Consider the following 20,495-nt stretch of genomic DNA (forward strand, 5'->3'; position numbering starts at 1 on the left):
AATTTGATCTGACCACTGACATTTATGTACTCTTGTTTACACTCTATGCCAGACACAGGTTACTAATAACTGTGCAATGGATTCTAACACCAGGGAAATGCTGTTTGTATAACCTTACAAACAACTAATTTCCTACCGGTGCCCAATATATTTTCCCCAGTAACTTGCTTCATCCTACTTTTCCCTTTCAACACAAGTATTTCAACTTTCAGCTTAACTTTCCAGTTAACATATCTGATTTATGCAGCTGTATAAGAGCTTGTAGTCTTGTGGTTTTCCTTCATCAGAAAGCACTGTATTTCTCAAATTATATTTTTATATGAGGCTATGAATACAGGATTTTTTTGCTAAACTTCATCTAGCAGTATGCCTACCACCAGTACCCTGGCAGCAGCTATGTGGAGCAGCATGGAAGATTCCATCCTCCATAATTTCCCTGCAATACCGCCAGGAAAATATGGAAGTACTGCCACAAGTCTCCTCTCAGTATCTGCCAAATTCCTTTCCAGAAGGAGGGGCTCCAACTGCTCCATGCCAAAACTTAGTTTTCATAGGCATAAATTGTTAAAATGTAGGATGCACAAGAATACTGGTAAGAGATTAAACTATGTCTTACCATAAATTATCCAGCAAATATATGAGAGTGGGATTTATAACTTCAAGCACCTACTACTTGGGTGTTAACTCTAAGCTAGTTCACAGAGAAGACTGACTTAAACTTCTCACTTCTGAATGGCTCAAGTTGGCCCAAAGGACCTCTGTTGTCAGTGCCATGCAGTGAATGGATTTGTCACACGTTCACTGCATACCTCTTGATATGTGTTAAGAACCTCTGACATGACACTAAAAGACTGATGCCTGAAACAGCCCCTCGGTGGCTAAACTAGGTTGCAGGAAAGTACAAGACTAAAAACTGAATCTTCTGTCAATATCCCTTGCATTCTTCATGATCAAGACCTCACATTAAATTCCCAACACTTGTTGTTAACTGGGGTTTTATTTGTTAGTGCCCAGACTACTGTAAGAAGAGGGTAGAAGAACTTTTAATCCTGTTCATCCTTTGATGTCTCCTGTAAGTTCTTCAGGGTCACATCCTATTCTTTTACTCCTTGTATTCCCCTCCCCCACAAAAAGTCAGGACGTCGAGAAGGGAGAGGATGTTTATATTATGCTGTGAAGAACTTTGGCATCAACTAGTAACTTTGAAGAATAATCCTGAAGATAAAAGATACAGATGAAGGACTAGAACCAGTCCAGCAGTCACATGGCATAAAAAGAATGGTTTACAAAGAAATGGATCTCTAGGGAGTAATTTGAAGTTAAAAAAAGATTTCTACATGCAGCCCAGGGAAATGCAGAATTTTATCAGCACTGGCACAGTCCCCAGCAAAGAAATTAGCAAATGTGGAAGAAAAAGAGCTCTCATAATGTCCACTCAACTGTGACTAGGCTAACTGCAGTGAAAAGTGTTTCCACTTAATCTGCACTGACCCCTAACCACCTAATGCCGAGGACATTCCTGCTTATTGAATGGAAATGAGTGGACAGAAATCATGTCAAGGAGGAGACAAACCTGTATCATGAGACCCAGTCATGACAATTAACAAAGAAACATAAAAAAGCAATTCTTAAGCACATGTGCGTAAGCTGAAAATCAGAATAGAGTCAGAATAAAGACTCCATGCATCAGACTTATATTGATTTCTGAAGGAACACTGCAAGGTAGGCTATGACTAAACCAAAATATGTGAATTGAGAAGGAGGGTGTAAAGATACAATGAAAGAAGAGTGAGAGAAGCTGTTTGAAGTTCAACAAGAATTACTAATTTTCCAATTTTATTTGTACATAAAAGCATGTATTTAATTAGAGGTGCAAATGAAACAATGTAAGACATGCAAAAAATATACCTGTCAAACAAGAGGACAGATAACAATTTTTAAATCCCAACCCAATGCTTGGCAAGGTAAGAATGGATTTTTTTTTAATGGCAGAAATTATCTTAGCACCATGGCCTGCTACTTCAGCCATTCTCCAGAAGTGGACACGTTTACGTGAATTATAATTAAGAAACTGGAGGAATATTTTGCACAGTCCAGCCCAACTAATGAAAAAAGCACCACAGATAAATATACAGACCATGTTATATTTGTCTTTAGTGCCACAGATTTAACTGCAAGAGAGACCTAGAAAAAGATACTTGAAAGGCAACAAATAACTAAAAACACCAAGAAGCAATGACCATAGGGCAAAAAGAGATATGAGGATGAACTATTAGTTGGCAGTTTCGTATCATCACAATATATGCTTTCAGAAGTAGAGAGCAGAAATCAGTGCACCCAAAGTATTTAGACAGCTCCACATGATCATGGTGTGCCACAGCCCAGAGGGGAAAAAGATGAGCTGAGCAGAGTGTAACAAAGGGAAGTGTCAGGGTACACAAGCTGCCCAAGGCCACGCTGCTGTGGCCTTGGACACAAGTGCACTGAATGCAGAGGAGCAGGCCCGTGCACAGCTACAGAAATCAGTGGCAAAAGGTGGCAACTACGGGAAAACCAAGTTACAGGTAACCTCAGACTCAGCAGCACAGGCAAAGCCGAGGACAAGGACATGCTGAGGCAGGCAGACACCAGTTCCAGTCCAAGGAGGTAAAAAAATTAAGAAGGTAAAAGAAAGGAAGGACAAATATGTCAAGGAAGGACATCAGAGACCAAGAAGGCCCTCCTCAACAACAACAGGACAAGAAGTATGGAAATGGGTTAGATGGCCTTTGCCAGTGAGAGGCCTGGCAGGCCATAGGGTGTAGTACATATGAAGTTGGTGAAACCTCTTTTGGGAAGAAAAACTGTGAACTAGCAGGGACCTGGAGAAAAAAAGGTAAGACTTGGAGTAGCCATCAGGAAATCAATCTGCGCTAGGCTAGACAGGACTGGGATGTTAATGTGAGTCTCAGCACCAATATAAACAGTCTTCTTAACAGTGAGACAGTTTAATAAGCATGGAGTCCTGATGGTATGCTGAACATTAAAAAGAGTGATGGTTTCATTGTCCACTGCTTCAGAGAGCCAAGCCTGAGGAAGGTGTGTCTTGGCAGTCTCCTAAGATCTGTACAGCTGTCTTATGGAAAATATTAGGACAAAGCTCATTCGCACCATTCAAAGCATTTACCATCTGAAAGATGTCTCTCCAGTATGAATATCTTCACCCACAGCCTGTACAATGAAAGAGGTGCAGAAACTTTTCTCAAACTTCAATTGGAATTACTGCTGTGAGCAATGAACTCTGTGTAACAGAATTCAAGTGGGTGGGACAGCCACCCACCCTGGAATTCAGAACTTCCTGAAAGGACTAAAAGTCAGGGATGACTCTAGACTACCTTATTGTTTTTTGGCAAACTATTTCCTTATTTTGAAAGACACTTCTGTAATTTGTGCCAAGACCCGAACTTTATTTTTTGATCCAAAAAAATCACCCTCGTGTTGGAAAAATTACAGCTTTTGCTCATGGCCTAAAACAAAATAACCAATATGCATGGATTGTACCACTCTGTTTTTGGTAGCAAACTGACTTTGCAAACAGAAAAGCAATCACCTTTGTTTCAGTTTTATCATTTGTTTTCCCCTACTAAAGAAATGTAGAAGGCAGTGGGGATGATAAGTCAGATGTTTCCTGTGCTCTCAGAACATACAAAACAGAAGACAGACAGTTGTGTTGTAAATAATGACTAGGACTGAAAGCATCCTTATCTTTACATTTAATTTTATTTTATTTTTGGCTTCCAAGAGAGTAAGGTGTGGTTTAGAGAGTGAAGTGTGATTTAGAGATGAAATCTTTGGGCTACAATATCACACTTCTGACTGGAATGCAGCTAAGTGGGGATTTTTCCTAAAAAGACTTTTATTTTATTTCTGACACAAAGTCCTTGAATATAACGAGCTCCTCCTTTCCTTTAAAGGAGCCCTCCAGAATCAGTCCCAAAACAAATCCAGTGAAGTTGGGAATGTCTAACCTGCCAAGGAATAAGGCCTCTCATTACTGCAAGGGTGAGGTTAAGGGTTTGACAACTTTATGAATTACTCAAGAGGGTGGCGCAGCCAACAATATTGTGGCAATTCTGATACTTTTAACACCCATGAACTTCTTTGAAAATATCCTCCAGTTCTTACGTTCAGATGGTTTCATGGAAGGGAATGAGTAGTAGAAAATCCAAATGGCTGATAGGTCATAGACCACACCAGCACTGGTCTGATCTGTTTTAAGACAAGGGGGGTCTCTGTCCTTCATTCCTTTCAAAGATGTTTCAGTTTATCTCAAGCTTCATGATGGAGATGAGAATGTCACAAAAACCCACCACCTCAGTGAGAAATCAGTGCAAGAATATCAAAACAAGAGAAACCAGAATGGGTGTCTGCAAAGAAACAAAGATTCTTGGAAAAATTTCTGACTTCCTTTCAGACCATGGGTAATTTGATTAAACACTAATGAAAAAAGTAGTGTCTGAAAGAAAATGATTGGGGACAGTCCTGAGCTATTTGATTTACAGGCAGTAAGGAAACATAATTGGATGCATTTCTGGATATATCTAGAAAGTGCCTATTTGCATGAGAAACAAGAACATAAAACCTACTAGATACAAACAGAACACATAAATATTGAATTCTCTGGATATCTCATATCAAGCTCTTAGGTTTGTGCAAGAGAAAATAAAACTATATTCTATTAGAGTGAATCCATGAAACACTGCTGGAGGTCAGGCCACTTTCACCACCACTTACCTTGTGATCTACTATGTTCTTTTGGAATCACGAGAAGAGCACTCGGTCTCCAGAGGTGATAGGAGAGGAAAAGGTAGGAGATCATCATCTCCTTTCAGCTTTAGCCAGGCTTTTATCAGAGAATTATGAAGGATATTATATATTCCAGTAGAGTGTCCCTAAAGATCTATGTCTGACTACTACTGGCCTAGGGCTACAGTTTCTTCACTGGCAAAGGATTAGTCCAGAGCTGTCCATGCAAGGGAGAAAAATGAGATTTCTATTCTTCAGTCCTCAAATGAACAACATAAGAACCACAGACAGCCTTCGTTCTTTGCTCCCAGGACACCAGCCAGCACAATGAGGAAAACAAACAACATGAGGTCAAGAGTTTGTGCAGTTTTCTTCTCTGTTCATCCTCATTAAAAGCCTGAATCACAAATCCTAAAGTTAATCTGCCCGCAATGCAGTATATCAACATGGAGTCCTTAATAAAAGCCTTAAGTCCTTTACTCACAGCGGCACATAGTTTACAACAGTTAACACAGACACTGTCTGAAAGGCTCTTTAATTCCACACAATTCCTACATTTCCAGTGCATGCTCTTCTGCTATCCAGAAGGGCACTACCAGACCAAAGATGGTTTTCTTGATTTACGCCCACCAAATGCAGCACACCTGTCAGTTCCTGTACATTTAGACTATGTGTAGTATAATTTTAACTTTTCAGTTCTAAACAGCCTGAAATTGTAGCTGTAATTGGCAGATTATAATCCATAGGAAAAGACCAAATACAGATTTGAGTAGTACTGGTTTTTGCCTTTTGGCAAAAAGCAAGTTTGCATATGAATTTGTAACTTTTAACAGAGTTCAGTGACAAGCTTTACTCTATTACTTACCAAATGAATGAAACAAAAAAAAAAAGGAAAATAAAATCAAACTTATAAACAAGAAAGATAAGGGTGCAGAAGAGTTTAGCAGCACTTAATCATTAACTGATTTAACAATTATAAAGTAATTCAATAGGGTCTACAATAATTGTAACAGTGACTTAATTATAGGTTTACATTAACAACATTCATACATAATCAAGGCACACACATGGACACAGGCAAAGAAATGTATACATCTATATCTACATGTGTTCCTCCGCAAAGGAAGTAATTCCGTCTCATGTTAGAAAAAACTGCTACATACCCTGCCCTATGTCATAACCACATCTGAAAAATCCAAGCTAGAATCTGTTACCTTATCCTCCTATATCTCAATATTTTTGTATGCCTGGGTAGAAGTAGTTTTTGTTGGGACATTGAATATCTACTTCACTGTCTTCTACACTCAGAGCCTTCTCAGAGAAGACTAGCTTTTGAAGTTATTCTCAGGGATGATGGGAAGCCAGCTCCATTCCCAGAACACTACAAAGACAGGCCTCATTGCTACAACCTTGTGAAGGAGCAGGCTGAAGCATGCAGGGCACAGGGAGGCCTGTACCTGGCTTTGAAGGTAGTCATGGACACTGCTGTATCTGCACACCAACATGTTGAGGGTACACAGTGCAGTGCCCAGGCTTGTGTGTCTGAAAAGACTGCTGTTATTGCGCTGGTGAAGGCGGACAAGCACCTTCCCCTCCTATTAGCTCCCCAGCCTTGCAGCTCTAGAGTCAAACACCTTTCAGACATCTCTCTCACAGCCTCAGCTAGAAATTGTTGCCAGCTTCCAAGGTAGGGACCACAGCTTTGCCAGCAAGTACTCCAGCAGCGTGTAGAGTCTGCCAGTGCCAGCTGAGACTCCTAAATGTGCTTCCTAGTACCTGAGCCTCTCAATGCCAGCTGGACGCCAGAAGAGGAAAGCAGTCAAACAAACACTCAGAGGAGGCTAAGAAGGTGGAATATAAAACTGAGCACAAGTTTAGGCAGTGTATTAAACAGTTGGTCAGCCAAGATTTCAAATGCCTCCCCTGCATCATGGCAACTCCTGGCTCCAAAGCACACATAGCCAGAGTAATGTGTGCTCTATTTTGCATACACTTATTCCTTCCTCTTTGTGCATCTGGGAATCTGGGCTTTGAAAGTAAAAGCATAGAGTCATGAGGTGATTGTTTTGCATTTTTTTAAAGCTCAGGCCAGGTGCAAATAAGAAAAGGAGATAAATAAGCTGTGTACTTCTTACAAGACCTAAAGGTGCCAGTGCATCCTTCACTGAGATCAGCATGCCAGGTACTCCTATCCCTTGCGCCTAAGCGTTACCAAGACACATGCAAAAGAGCAAGACAAGCAGCAGGGATAATAAAGTGCAGGGAATTGGGAATGGCTTTGCACAGCACACAAAATAGCCAGAAAGGTTCCAAAACCCATAAAACTGAATTTGACCTTGGAAAACTGATAACAGAACACAGCTCTGTCAAAATGATAAGGCAGAGAGAGAAAGAGAACTGGTTAGCGTATTTTAGTAGCATTCACAAAATTTCCTTCAAATAGCATAAGCATTTGGTTGCACATAGAAAACAAACACCAGCAATTACAGGCATCTCCTCCCTTCTCTTTCTTGGTAAGATGAAACCATATTCTGAAAATTGACTCAGTGTCACAAATGATAGAGCTGGCATAAAGAATATCAACCGGGTCACCAGACAAAAAAGAAGGCATTTTACATCTATGCATCAGTGCTGTGCCTCTCAGGAGCAGATAAGGATACTTTATGGAGGAATAACACCAATGCACACCTTTAAAGAAAACACTTCTGTCCCTTTACCAATGGAGAAGCCAATGCTGTTAGAAAACTTAATCGGTAACCCAACATTCAATGTGAAAGAGTAATTTTTTTTGAAAGCAAATTTCCACTAAAATGGAGTTATAGATTCTTCTTAATTGTATTTTACTATAAAAAGGGGAAAAAAATCTAAATCTGTAATTCTGTGCACTGGATCTAATTGAAGGAACTAGCACATATACTGCTTTATATCTCACCACATCTGAATAAGGGAGATAAAATAGGTAAATTAGGATAAGGATTACAGCACCAAGGCTCAGGAATCTTCCTCAAATCATAGGGAAAACTTGTGGCTGAAAACTAGCCCTAGAAAATCTGACTCTCATTACCATATTGTAAGAAAGGTAGGCAAAGAGAGCTGAAAGATTGCATTTGCCTTAGATAAACGTTAAAAGAAAAAATTTATTTTGTACATTTACTTTTGGTAGTATGTTAGGTTGACTGAAAGAATGACAAACGTCTCCAGTGCTGCCAGTGCTTATAATTCTACTCTGAATTCAGTTCTCTACAGTGTTTTTCTTAAACGTGCAGTTTCTGGAGCCATGTAATGACATGAAAATTACAGCAACAAAAATGACTTAATAGTTACCCAGGATAGCAAACACAAACTGGAAAGACTCAGAAACCAGATGGCTCATAAATATGTTTAATTTGATGATTTTTAACCCTATCTGTGAAACCTGAGCTTGGAGAATTTAAAAACCAGGAAAATTGAGCTTGCTATACTTTTTCCTTTTGCAAATCTCAGAAACACTATGCAAAGGTACTTTGGCCAGCTCTATTTCTTACCCCTTTGTGTATTTGTGTCACAAAGAATGAAAAGACACACTGAAGAATATTCTTATATGTAGTTGATGTTTCTTTAAAAGCTCATGGAAGCGCTTCTGTGTATATCAGAGAGTATGAAACATTTTATGCATAAAATTTTAGCCTGGGTTCAAAACTTTTTTAGTGTCTACCTTTAAGATGATAAATGTAAACCCCCACTCTCCACCTTCAGAACAGATTCAGTCCTATCCATAAATGTTTAAGAGCATCTCCTCTTAATAACACTCTGTACATGGTAGGGGTCAAAGTTGAAAACAAACTATTTTGTCTGAAGGGCTAAAGGGGAGACTTGAACACCATACAACATCATATCTCTTATTCCTCAGCACCACAGCATCAATGATAGGATTCAGAATATCAGCCCAAATTTGTCCTCTAAAACTGTTACAAGTTCTCTTAATTATATGCAAAAATACTGATACATTCCAAAAATAAGATACTGTCAAAACCAGAATTAAATGACAGCTAAACCAAATATTTTTTTAGTTAGTACAATGAGGTTGTACGTGTTCTCACGGTAGTACAAATTCATAAGGCAGTTGCCAGCTCACTGACTCCAAGCTGACAAGGCTGGCATTGAGCACTTGCTCCCTTGCAGAGACTGGAAAGCAGGCATCCCTAAGCTAGATCAGGGTGTATTCACATAGTCTGAATTCAGGTGTCTAATCCTACAGGCTGGTTTCACAAGATACTTGTTTCAGTGTCTGTTGGGAGAGATTTAGAAAAAAAACCCAGCAGACTACGAGTTTCCCAGAACAATTCCTTCTGCCCCACCTGGTCTTCCTTTTAACCCCTTTCTGAGACTGATCCCCTTCTTGTCCTTGTGCAGCAATCACCATATCCTCAGTTGTAGTGAACACAAGCTGTAAAGGGTCACATCATAACTGAAACATTAAAATTATGTACAAACCAAGAAAGCTAGCTTTTATTCTAGATCATTCCAAAGCATCCCTGCAGTACGACTGACAGCTGAGATGAGACCATGCTACCACTTGGAGGTTCCCCAGAGAGGTTGAGAGGGGCATGCAAGCTGGAGACACAAGCTAAACATCACCCAGATGTTGACCTCCGTGTTCACTTAGTCTCAAGAGCCCTAAGAACCCAGCAGAAGAATCAGCACTTCTATCTCTGAAATTCTGCACATGTGCGCTGGTTTTGGCTGGGGCAGAGTTAGTTTTCTTCACAGCAGCTGGAACGTGGCTGTATTTTGGGTAGGTACTGAATGCAGGGTTGATAATATAGAGATGGTTTGGTTTTTGCTGATCAGGACTTACAGAGTAGAAGCCTTTTCTGCTTTCCATGCTGCCACAGAGGTGAGGGGACTGGGAGTGCATGGGAGGTTGAAGGAGACACAGCCAGGAGAGGCGACCCCAGCTGACCAAAGGGGTATTTCAGACCATATGGCATCATGCTCAGCATATAAAGTCGGAGGAAGAAAAAGTAAGTGGAAGATGTTTGGAGTGATGATGTTTTTCTTCCCAAGTAAACCTTACATGTGAAGGGGTCCTGGTCTCCTGGATATGGGTAAGCACCTCTCTGCCTATGGGAAGTAGTGCACAAATTACTTGTTTTGTTTTGTTTGTGTGCACAGCTTTTGTTTGCCTGTCAATCTGTATTTATCCCACCCATGAGTTTTCTGACTTTCACCCTTCTGATTCTCCCTCCACTCTGACTGGTGGGGGAGTGAGTGAATGGCTGCATGGAGCTTTTTTGCTGGGTGGGATTAAACAACAATTACTTGATATAAGTTTCTCCTCACCTTTCTCAGTGGAAGAATATCAATAACAGTATTAATTGGGATGTTGCTTCTCATGAATCCTTTTTTTTGCAGCCAGAAAGCAATTCCTACCAATAACAAAATAATTTCTCCAGCTTACTCTATGTATTCCTTAGTACAAAAGTGACTGATTTCTTTTGAAATTTAATTTAAAAATAACTATTGGTTAGATTTACCAAAGCTGATAACTCATGCACACACATGCAGTACAAATTCCTGGTAATCTCTATATAAAATAGGTAATTAAAATATTATCACAGAAAATCACAAGCAACCCCTGAATAGTGTACAGTTTTGGATAACTGCATCCACTGAGGGAAGACAATATGTTTAAAGCAAAGGGGTTTTCCATATATTTTTCCTTTCATTAATTTTCACACATACATACATATATATGCAGAAAGGCACATAAGAAAGGAAAAAAATTCTGTGGGAATCAAAATATGAAGGTAAGAAATAAAAAAACAATGCCCTGTCCAAAATTTTGCAAATAAAAAATGAAAATAGCTTTTGGAAGGGAAGCTAAATGCTTGAGTCTCATCAGACTAACCTAGCACAGCCCTAAATGAGGTGAAAAGAGCTAGATCTGCATATATTTCCCAGTTTTATGTCTCTCTGAATAGCTGGAGCACAAGCCCTTTTAACACAGCTAAATAAAACCCAGCTTGGTTTACTCACCTTGTTTTTCTTATGATTAATTCACAAGTTTATTTTTGCAAATTTTACTGACTTTTGTCTCTAGGTCTGCAACAGACTGACAAACACAATGTCAAACTCTGGGAAAGTTTAAACTCTTCTAAGAACCTGATAGATCTTGAAGGGCCAGGAGGTATGTGGTCAGGAAAGCTAAAAAATGTCAGCGATAGTGATGACTGTGATATCAGGGTTTAAAAGATTCATAAAGTCCATTGTCCCACTAAGCTCCAGGCTGAAGTGTTTGCCTGCATGGGGTTAAAGAAAGCTTCCTTCAGAGGTTTTAAATACTATTTGGGTTCCTGCTGTGACTATAAACACAGGAAACACTCCTGTTGTGAACTACATACTTTAAAAGTGTTACTCATGTGAACAGATCTGAACTCCACACAGTACACTTCAAAATTCCACAGAGAAAACTCTGAAAACATGCTAAAAACCATGGAAATTTTAAGCAGCTATGTTTTTCTGTGTTTCTTTTTACTGAAGTCAAAGTAATAAATAGGTCTTTAATCACTCAGAGCTTGGTAGGAAAAAAAATATAAACAGAAAATACTTGGAAAATCTAAACTGCAGTTAAATATAACAACAGAAACAGAAAATTAAAAAAAAATCAAGACATCCAAGTTATTAAGCATAATCATCCATCCTCCTTACATTGTCTAAAATATTAGTCAAGGCACATGGGTTTGCAAAACCACCAAATTAATTATTGAGAGATGAAAAGCCATTTTTCAGTTCTGTTCCAAAGTGAATTTAGCTTTGCCTGAGGTTGCTCAAGTTCAGGCTGACAGCTGCTAACCCTTCTTTTGGTAATCCAAAATACATTTGCTGGGCTCCTCATCTCCATTGGCACAGAATTCCTCCATCCCTGCTTCACCACCCAGCCTTGGCCACCTCCTATCCTCTCCGTGCATCCCCACAGTTTCCTCCTGCCTCCCTAAGGCCAGGAGAGCAGAGCAGATACTGTAAGGCAGAGCTACAAGGGAAAGTGCAAGGGCTGAGTTCACCCTCAGCATATAAAAAAAGGGCTTGGTCCCAGCTGCAGAGCCACTCAAAACAGCCCTGCACCACTGCAGGGAAGCAGGTGCTTCCAACAGCACCTCTGATGTGAACATTGTGATTCCAACAAACTGTGACTCAACCAATAACCTGTCTGTTTCCATTCTCATTGAAGTTCCAATGTGATGGTCAGTTCTCCTTCAAGGCAGGAAAAACTTGCAGTTTGGGTTTTCTACTGGCTCCTGAAGAACACAAAAACTCTTCACCAGAACAACATAGGAATAGATTCTTCTTATCTCCTGTACTTAATTCTGTGCAACAGAACACCATCACATCCTTCCATGTCACTTCCTACTGTCACACTCAGTTACTTTATCATTTCTATATTTTTAATATATAAATATGTATCACCACAAACATAGACACAGAGGAGAATTGTGGATGCTCTAACTCCAGAAAGTTTGGCTGTTTATGCCCTCAAACACATGCTGTGCTACAAACTGGGAAAAAAAAACCAACTAACTGAGCAACTGAAATACATGAATAAATGCATCATTCTTGGCTGATAAGACAAATCTTACGGGATTTCAGATACCAATTAGCTGAAAATCTGTGATGCCTTATTAAAAGATACAGTTCTCCCATTAGACAGGGCAAAAGTTCATCTGAATTGCAAGGATAAATCTGTGCTTTTTGAAAAGACTTCAGCATTTAATTCTATAATCCTATATTATAATTCTATGTTTCATTCTCATTCTTGACTAACTCTGATGAGGCTGCTGTACAATAGATTTTTTAATTCAATCAGTGCCGATGCCAGGGATGTTTATACCTTCGCGGAGAATAGAATAGTTCAATTGGAAGGGATCTGTAACAATCATACAGTCAAAATGCTTAAAATAAACGTAAAACCAGCTGGAAAGCTTAAGAAGTTTTTCACCAACAATCGGAGAACTGTGTAAAGTTTCATGGTTTTACAGCTAGTTTTGTGTTAAAGAGAACATACAGAAAAACAACCTGAAATTCTCCTAAGATAACATTTGGCCCATGACTGTACATGTCACTGAAATTCTGAGCTCTCTATTTACTCAGTATATATGGCAGAGTTACTTTTTCTAGGTGAAGAAGACTGGAATGTCACCTCTGTTTCCTTTTATGCCATTTCCCTCTGTTTCCATTTCTCCTTATGGGTCCAGCTGTGTTGGTATGACACAAGTGGGAGAAAGAACAACACGGAGGTACAGCACCTTGAGGAAAGCTTTTGGGAAGAGCACACCTGAGGGAAGCAGAATGCTTCAGAGATACCCTGCCACTTGTCTGGGAGCTGTAATCCTCTAAGCACTGCAGAGGTCTGGAGAGGTCCTGACATGGCATTTGCTGAATTGTAAAGGTTCTACACCTTGACTTCCCTCATGTGCATGCACCACAAAAAGGCAGAAACCTGACATTCCCCAGGCACAAGCCCTCCATAACTTAGTGGTGCTGAACGAGTCACAATCTGAAACAAAGGCTCTACATGTTCCTCCTGCCCACCAGTGTGACCTATCACCACTGACCTGAGGGACCTGCTGTCCCTACACACTCAGAGCACATCTGTCAGCTACAATTCACCTCTCACCAAACACTACAATTCACCCCTTTTCCAAGCTGGCCTGCTTTCCTGCCTGCCATGGGTTTCACCTTTGTGCATGGTATTAGCAGGCTACATCAAAGCACTGGGTTTGTTACATGCTGGTAGAGGACAGAAGCAGAGGAGCAATTATAATGGAATGGGAGGAAGAGGAATTGTAAGAGGAAGGACTGATGCTGAGAGACAGGAAAAGACTATAAGCCTGATCCAATTAATTAACATAATTAATGTCATTATTTTCCTCCTCTGATTTAAGGATTCAATACAGGAATCATGCTTACTTGTAGGAGTCTCAGATAAAAGTCTCCAGATACAGAAGACAAGATGTTGCATGGCTGTAAATGTATTCCCATAGACATCCATCATTTTATGTTAACTATGAACCCTGTGGGTCCCTTCCTCTCCATTTATTTCTGGAAGGAACTCATCTGCCTCTCCTCTCAGCAGCTGCTCTCTGTTTCTTCTTTTACTAAAGGTTTGCAAAAAGTTATTTTTGTTTCTTTTGTTTCTTAGAAATTTTCTCTATTTCTGAGTATTTTGATCCAATACCAAGCTCCAAACAGTACCGGTCACTGTCTGCATGTAGAGTAATGAGCATCAGCATAAGGACAACCACCTGCATGCACAAATCTTAGTACAAACTCCAATGTGGTATTATAAGATAACTGGGAAGTTTTAATACAGGATTTTCCAAGTCATTGGCAAGCCCGAAGAAATTTTAAAAAATCAAAACAAACAAAAACCCGCCACAGGTTAACCTAAAGATCCTCTGAATCAAAAGTTTTATAAAATTGCAAAGACCAACACATTTCAGGGAGTGATGGACTAGAACAGTTCATGTAAAAACTAAACTTGTGATATTAAATCATGTTTTACACTTTTTAAATAAATATTTCAGATTTCTGAATGCAAGGCTTTTCTGAGCAAAAGTTTGAAATAAAAAAATTTAAACATGTAGATTTGTTTGAATGTCTCAGTATGAACTGGCGCACACACAAAACAAATGACCAAATGTAACAGTTCAAAGCCTAGAGCACTTTATGAAGCACCTTAGTGTCAAACACCAGCAATCTTCATAGAATTAATTCAAGGTGAAAATTTCTCTCTGCTCTTGTCACAGACATCACTGATGCACTTCTACACAGCAGCACAGCCAGCATGAGCTCCTTCATATATACAAGCAGGCTGAAGACAGGGACCCTCCTGTGGACTGTTTGGGACTCCAGGGAGTAGGAGAAGAATGCTTTTGATCTTCACTGTAGCAAGGCATCCTTTTCTCTAACTTTGATCTTATAGACTAATTAGAATTTACGCGACTATGTAGCATGGATAGAAAGATGGATTTATTCTGTGGCTGCTTATAAGACATTGACTTCAGCTCTAAAGTCACACTACACATGACTCACTATCTGTTGTCATCTTATTGCAAAAGCTCCATAACCTTCTGGGTGATTTCTCATGGGCAGTTCCTCACAGCACTGACTCCTTCTTCTTCACAGCACAGCCAACAAATTCCAGCCCCCCTCACAGCACAACCAGCAAGCTCCAACTCCCCCCTCACCCAGCTAACCCACTCTTTTGTAGCACTCATCTTCTTACTGGACACAGCTGTAGCCTATTAAGGGCAGGCCTGTTCCTAATCTTTGGTGATTGGTACAGCTGCAGCTCCTCAGGTGTGAGACTGCCTTCTGCACTATCTTTATTTTCTTACATTCTATCCTTCCACAACTATCTGATTCCTACCTCCTCCAACTTAGTCCTCCCTCCTGATACAGTTTAGAAATCACTGTTTTTTCTCTGCATGTGCTCCCTTACTGGGATTCCCATAAATTTATCATATCCTTCTCCACTGTATTTCAAAGAGCCCTCAGCTTTGTAATGTCTGTAACTTAAAAAGAACTGTCTTGTTTTCCTTTCAAGGCATCCACCCCATATTTGACTTTCAGTGACAGCCATAGTGCCTTGAACTGGATATTCAGACTAGGCACAGTAAATGGAGACATGCTGTCATTTGCACAATAAAGAACTGTGGATACAACTCCTAAGACAAGTTTCAAGGATCATTCAATGTTCTTCTGGTTGGAATCATTTAAGTGAAATCACTACTGTACCTGTGTGCTACTTTAACTGAGCAGAGATAGGCACAAGAAGAAGAAAATAAGAAAAACGTTCTTCAATGAAGAGACAAAAGAGAACACAGGGTCCCATCCCTTCCACACTTGGCATGCTCTCCTCCAACAAAGGGATACACAAAGCACTAAAAGTTTGTCTAAGTGAAATAGATGCGCTGGTTTATTTTAAGTTGGCTAACAACAAATTAAGGTACTCCTGTATCTTCCTGCATGCATGGACTGGCTAAACTTAAGACATTTTATATTCCTTCTACAAAACAAGCCAACTCAGTCCTGAGAGGTATATAAATCCAGGGAGAGAAACCAAATGTCTGGGGCTTCTGAAAACTGTTAGTTAGACAAATGCAAGCACCCAAGAATGGGATGTCCATCATTGCCATGCTGATGTACCATTCCACAACGTCTTACTCCTAAACCTGCCATCAACCTTCCTATGCTTCTCTGCCTCAGAAAGGATTCAACAAAACCCAAAACCATAACTATTCACTGGGCTGAAATTAAACCTAAGTTACCCTGTTCTGTGATGGCTGCACTGCAAGCATTGGAAGGGACTGTAAAGAAATCCTGACAAAGTGCCTCTACCAATATTATCTCATGGACTGTGGTTATACTCAATAGCTACGCTCTGAGCAACGACATAAACATGACCAAACATTTGGAAAGGTGTTTGAGGTTTGCTCAGGATGTGCTGTGCTGTAATTTTGCAGATAGTTGGCTCTCCACATTCCAAGGCAGGAGTATGACATCTAGCCAAGAACAGCCTGGTTTCTCACAGAAAAGGACTGACCTACCTACTCCTTACCAAGTTCAAGTAATCAAAAGAATACAATCCAATATGAAGGTTCAAAGTAATACTGGTGCTTAAAATAAAAAGAAAATTCTTCCAGACATTCATGTAGTGGCTTTTTTCACCTTCTTCCCAACCACCTCCTGAGACCTGAGGCTAGTGTGCAACCTCAGCCTCAAAAAGACTGTGAAGTTGCTTTGGCACTGAACAATGTATACCTGTGGATTAAGTTTTTTCCTGTTTTTGTTACCTTTGGTTTGGTGGTTCTTTTTCTGAGGGTTTTTTCCTGCTATTGTTCTCTACAACCTTCTGAATTTTCTCATAGTGTCTTAATTTTTGCACCAAGAGGACTTGCAACATCCTTCAGTGTTTCCATGTGCAAAAAATTGCCAGTGGATGGGAACTCTGAAATCATCGTTTTATGATAGAGCTCATTAGAAATATGTATGCCAGTTAGGAAAATAAAAGAGTGAGAAGAAGACCTGCAAAATCCTTCATCACTTAGATCTTGGACTTTCCAAATAAAGAAGGAGATGTAAAGCCACTCCAAGAATATGCTCCAGTAAAAATTGTACAGCAAAATACAAGTGGTTTTTAAACTAATAGAGTCTGAGAGCTGACCACAATAGCCCTCATAGTGAGGCAAGCAACCTCCATGTGAAGATTATGACAGCAGTTACATAGTTAAATGCTCATGCATTGAAATCTCCTCCAGTGATTGAGATTATTTTTGGCAGAAGATTGGACAGAGATTGTAAAATGTACGCTTATTTTCATTTAGCTCTTTACTTACTCTCTCTGTAACACACCCTTTTTAAAATCTCTTTCCTAATACAGACATGCTTCATATCACAGACTTGGATATACAGCAAATATAATTATTATTCCTTACATTAATGTTACTTGCATGTTGAAAGCCACTCCACCAAAAACACTGGAAAGATAGCTAGCAATTCTTGATGAGACCACATGCCATGAAAGCTGAGGTAGGGATATACAGCTCTGCTTGCATGAGGTACAGTTGTCCTGGGACCCTTCGACAGTAAAACAACATCCTTCCTCCCAACAGAAATAAAAGGCCAGAAAAAGCCTGAGCTCAAAAACTCTGTGCTATGCCTTGGCATGCAATTGTAAATAGAAATAAATTATAAAACCTGCTTAGAAACTGACGTCCCAGTGTGTCTGCATATAAAAGTAAATATATACAAGTTCATCATTTAGCCAGAGAGTAGAAGTGCACTGCTCTAGCAAGAGCTAGCTGCAGCGCCCGACAACCTGTTTGCCTTTCCTCCTTTCCTGCCTGCAAGTTACGCGAGTTACATCTCTCTGCTACACTGAGAAATACAAAGTGTCTCCTGGTCCTGTCCAAGGGTCACATTGTAGTCACTGTATCTACACTGGCGGTACTACTGTAACTACAGCTCCCTGAGAAGTTCAGTGTGTCCTGATAGAGGCATTTCTTTCCTAATATTCATAACAAATTTGCTTGCCACTGTACACATCTAGTACGTGTCCCACTCCTACCTTTTTCTCCCGTCATTGGTTGCATGCATGCTGCCACCTCCCAACTTCTCTCCTATGCCTACAGCTTTCCTCCTAATATCCCTCTTCTTCTCTCCTACTGTCACTTCTTTTCTTTTGTTGTTCTTCAGAACCAAAGCTGACAGTGACAAACAGAGCAGCACAAAGATTCCTTTCAAAACTTAGCCTGAGAACCACTTTCTAGGTGGGAGCCCCCCTTTCATAGTCCCAGTACTTACTCCTCTCTTTATCCGTGTCCCTCATCTCTCTGCTTAGACAAAGCATCCTCTCCAAACTACACCTTTTCCTGTAAGCAACCTCCACTGCTCCTGGAGCATTACTCTTATCCCCCTCTCCAAAACAGCCCCTAAGAAAACAATCCAGCAACCAGAGAAGCAAAATGGTCCTAGGGTATAGCTGTAAGTTTCATGCCAAATCCTTGTACAGCTACTGTCTGCATCCAGCCTCAGAGCCTCGACAGCAGCAGTTTTTCTAAAACTACAGATTGCCTATTCATTTCAGTGAACAAAATTTACTTACAATCAAGATTTATTTTCCTCCATGTCGCCCGCTTCACGTATGTTTCATGCCAGCACTTTCAAACCCCAACCCTCCTTTTTTCACTACTGCTCTGAAAATAATAATTTTCTGGTTTTAAAGGTAAAAGGGAAGGGGCAATAAAATAAGTCTGAGCCTCTGGGTAGAAGAGGGACTTTGCAAAATAAGGAGATGAGAGGGATGAAAAATAAGTTCCTTACCCACTGCGGTGACCCACAGCAGCAGCTGTGGTAGCCGGTTCATGGCTCTGCGGGGTGCGGGCTGGTCCCACCCGGGTGCGCGGCTGTGGAGGGGACGTGCCAGGCTCTTCCTGCGGGCTCCGCTGGAGCTCTGAGACCGGGCTCGGGCTCCTGCTGCCTTGGAGGAAAATTCCCACCTCCTGCTCGGGAAGGCTCGTATGGGTCCTAGAGCCACCCTCCCTTCCTTGCCTCCTCCTCCTCCCGTTTTGCATACTGCTCCTGCACGATCAGCAAATTCACAAGGCAGTTGCTTCAGATACGAGCACATCCATCTATAAATTCTGAGGCATTAGTATTCATCAGGACAAGATGAATTCATAATCTAACTGGGTCGTTCCCCTCTCTCCATCTTCCCTTGCAGCTGGCCCAATGACACACACGAGACTCATGCACCCCCGGACTAAGCTCAGCTCATATTTAAGATGATAGAGAGGATTCCCACGGCCTGGAAATGCAGTCACCGACTGCCCTGAAAGAGAAATTGGACCTATGTACACAACGTAGATTCCCACCTTTCCTCCCCTAGGGTCACTTATAACCACTTAGCTCCCGAGCTAGACAGCCTCTGTTGGAGATACACAGTGAGGACCCACAGCACAACCAAGTGTGGGCTCTCCCCTGCGAGCTTGGGCATTTGCTCTTTAAACACTTCGCTCCAAACTCCGTTTTCATTGGGGCCATCAGCATTTCAACTGCACTAGTTTACTCCACCTTCAATCTCTTTGCAGATGTGTCTTTCCTTCATGGGGAGTTTATTCTAAAATTGATGTTCTTTCTATAATCAGAATGCATTCTTTATGACTAATTCTCCAGGTGGATACTTTTACTCTGAATTAGGGGTGCTTTAGTCCAAATTAGCATAATTCATTGTGGTTGTTGTGAATTTAACAGGTAGTACCTGAGTCTTGAGTAAAATACCATTCAAAATGCAGGAACTGGAGAGATTTGGTGCTGACCTGAATTAAAGTCCTTATATGTCTGGTGGGGCTGGCACTTTCAAGGCAGAAGCCTGCATTCCATGTTTAATTCTGGTTCACAGAATAGACTAAAAATTTAATTAATTTACTTAACCTTCTCTGTGTCTTCCTACCAATATCTATGCAACACCGAAGGGTAGATTTTTTTTGTATCTTAATAAGTTATCTGGATCTAGAAAATTGCTTTTTGTTCAGTAACATATTGCTACTTTCAACAGATTTAGAGAAGCATATTTTTAACACAACCTGGATGATTTGGAAGTAAACATCATTCTGAGGCTTTCCTCTGTGGCCACATCAATTACAAGAGTATGGTAGCAAGAAGGATAGACATTATTAGTTGCTTACTAGCTAAATTTATATAAAATATCTCCTAAGCAAAGTAACAGACCAAGACCAGAAATATTAAAAAAAAAACAAAGAAAAAAGAGAGAGAGAGAGAGAGAGAGAGAGAAAAGCTGCCAGCTTTCCATCTCTTCATAAATAAATATCTTGGCTGAAGCTCTGGGATTACAAAGCAGGTAATTTTTTACTCCCAATTGGTAAAATGTAGGGGCACCTCAGGAAATTTCCATACTTACCTAAACCCTCCCATGAACAGAAATGTAAACAGTCTGCATCTTCAAGGAACTCATAGCAGCAGCAGACACTGTTTTTGTTAATACTCTTTTAAGGATATTTGTATTTTCTATGGTTATGGAACTGGTTTTCATTTAATTTTGGCAAAAACAGATGAATTCTGAGGCTCATTACAGAAATGTGAGGCATTCTATAAAAAATAGATAGATGCACATGATGCTTTTAAGCAGAGGGCAAAAGCAGAAGATAAGG

The 20,495-nt window shown here is 40.3% G+C and overlaps 1 protein-coding gene across 2 annotated transcripts in view; it reads right to left on the minus strand.

Moving 5' to 3' along the window:
* The window catches only part of LTK (leukocyte receptor tyrosine kinase), an 89,803-nt gene extending 71,010 nt beyond the window's left edge, over positions 1-18,793 (minus strand). For both annotated transcript variants that reach the window (XM_030950307.1, XM_030950305.1), the window contains exon 1: positions 18,649-18,793. In XM_030950307.1, coding sequence (XP_030806167.1) covers positions 18,649-18,691 — 43 coding nt within the window. In that variant the 5' untranslated portion in view covers positions 18,692-18,793. The remainder of the gene's footprint in view (positions 1-18,648) is intronic.
* Positions 18,794-20,495: the final 1,702 nt, after the last annotated feature.

The sequence above is a fragment of the Camarhynchus parvulus genome, chromosome 5, assembly GCF_901933205.1.
Source record: "Camarhynchus parvulus chromosome 5, STF_HiC, whole genome shotgun sequence".
Lineage (NCBI taxonomy): Eukaryota > Metazoa > Chordata > Aves > Passeriformes > Thraupidae > Camarhynchus > Camarhynchus parvulus.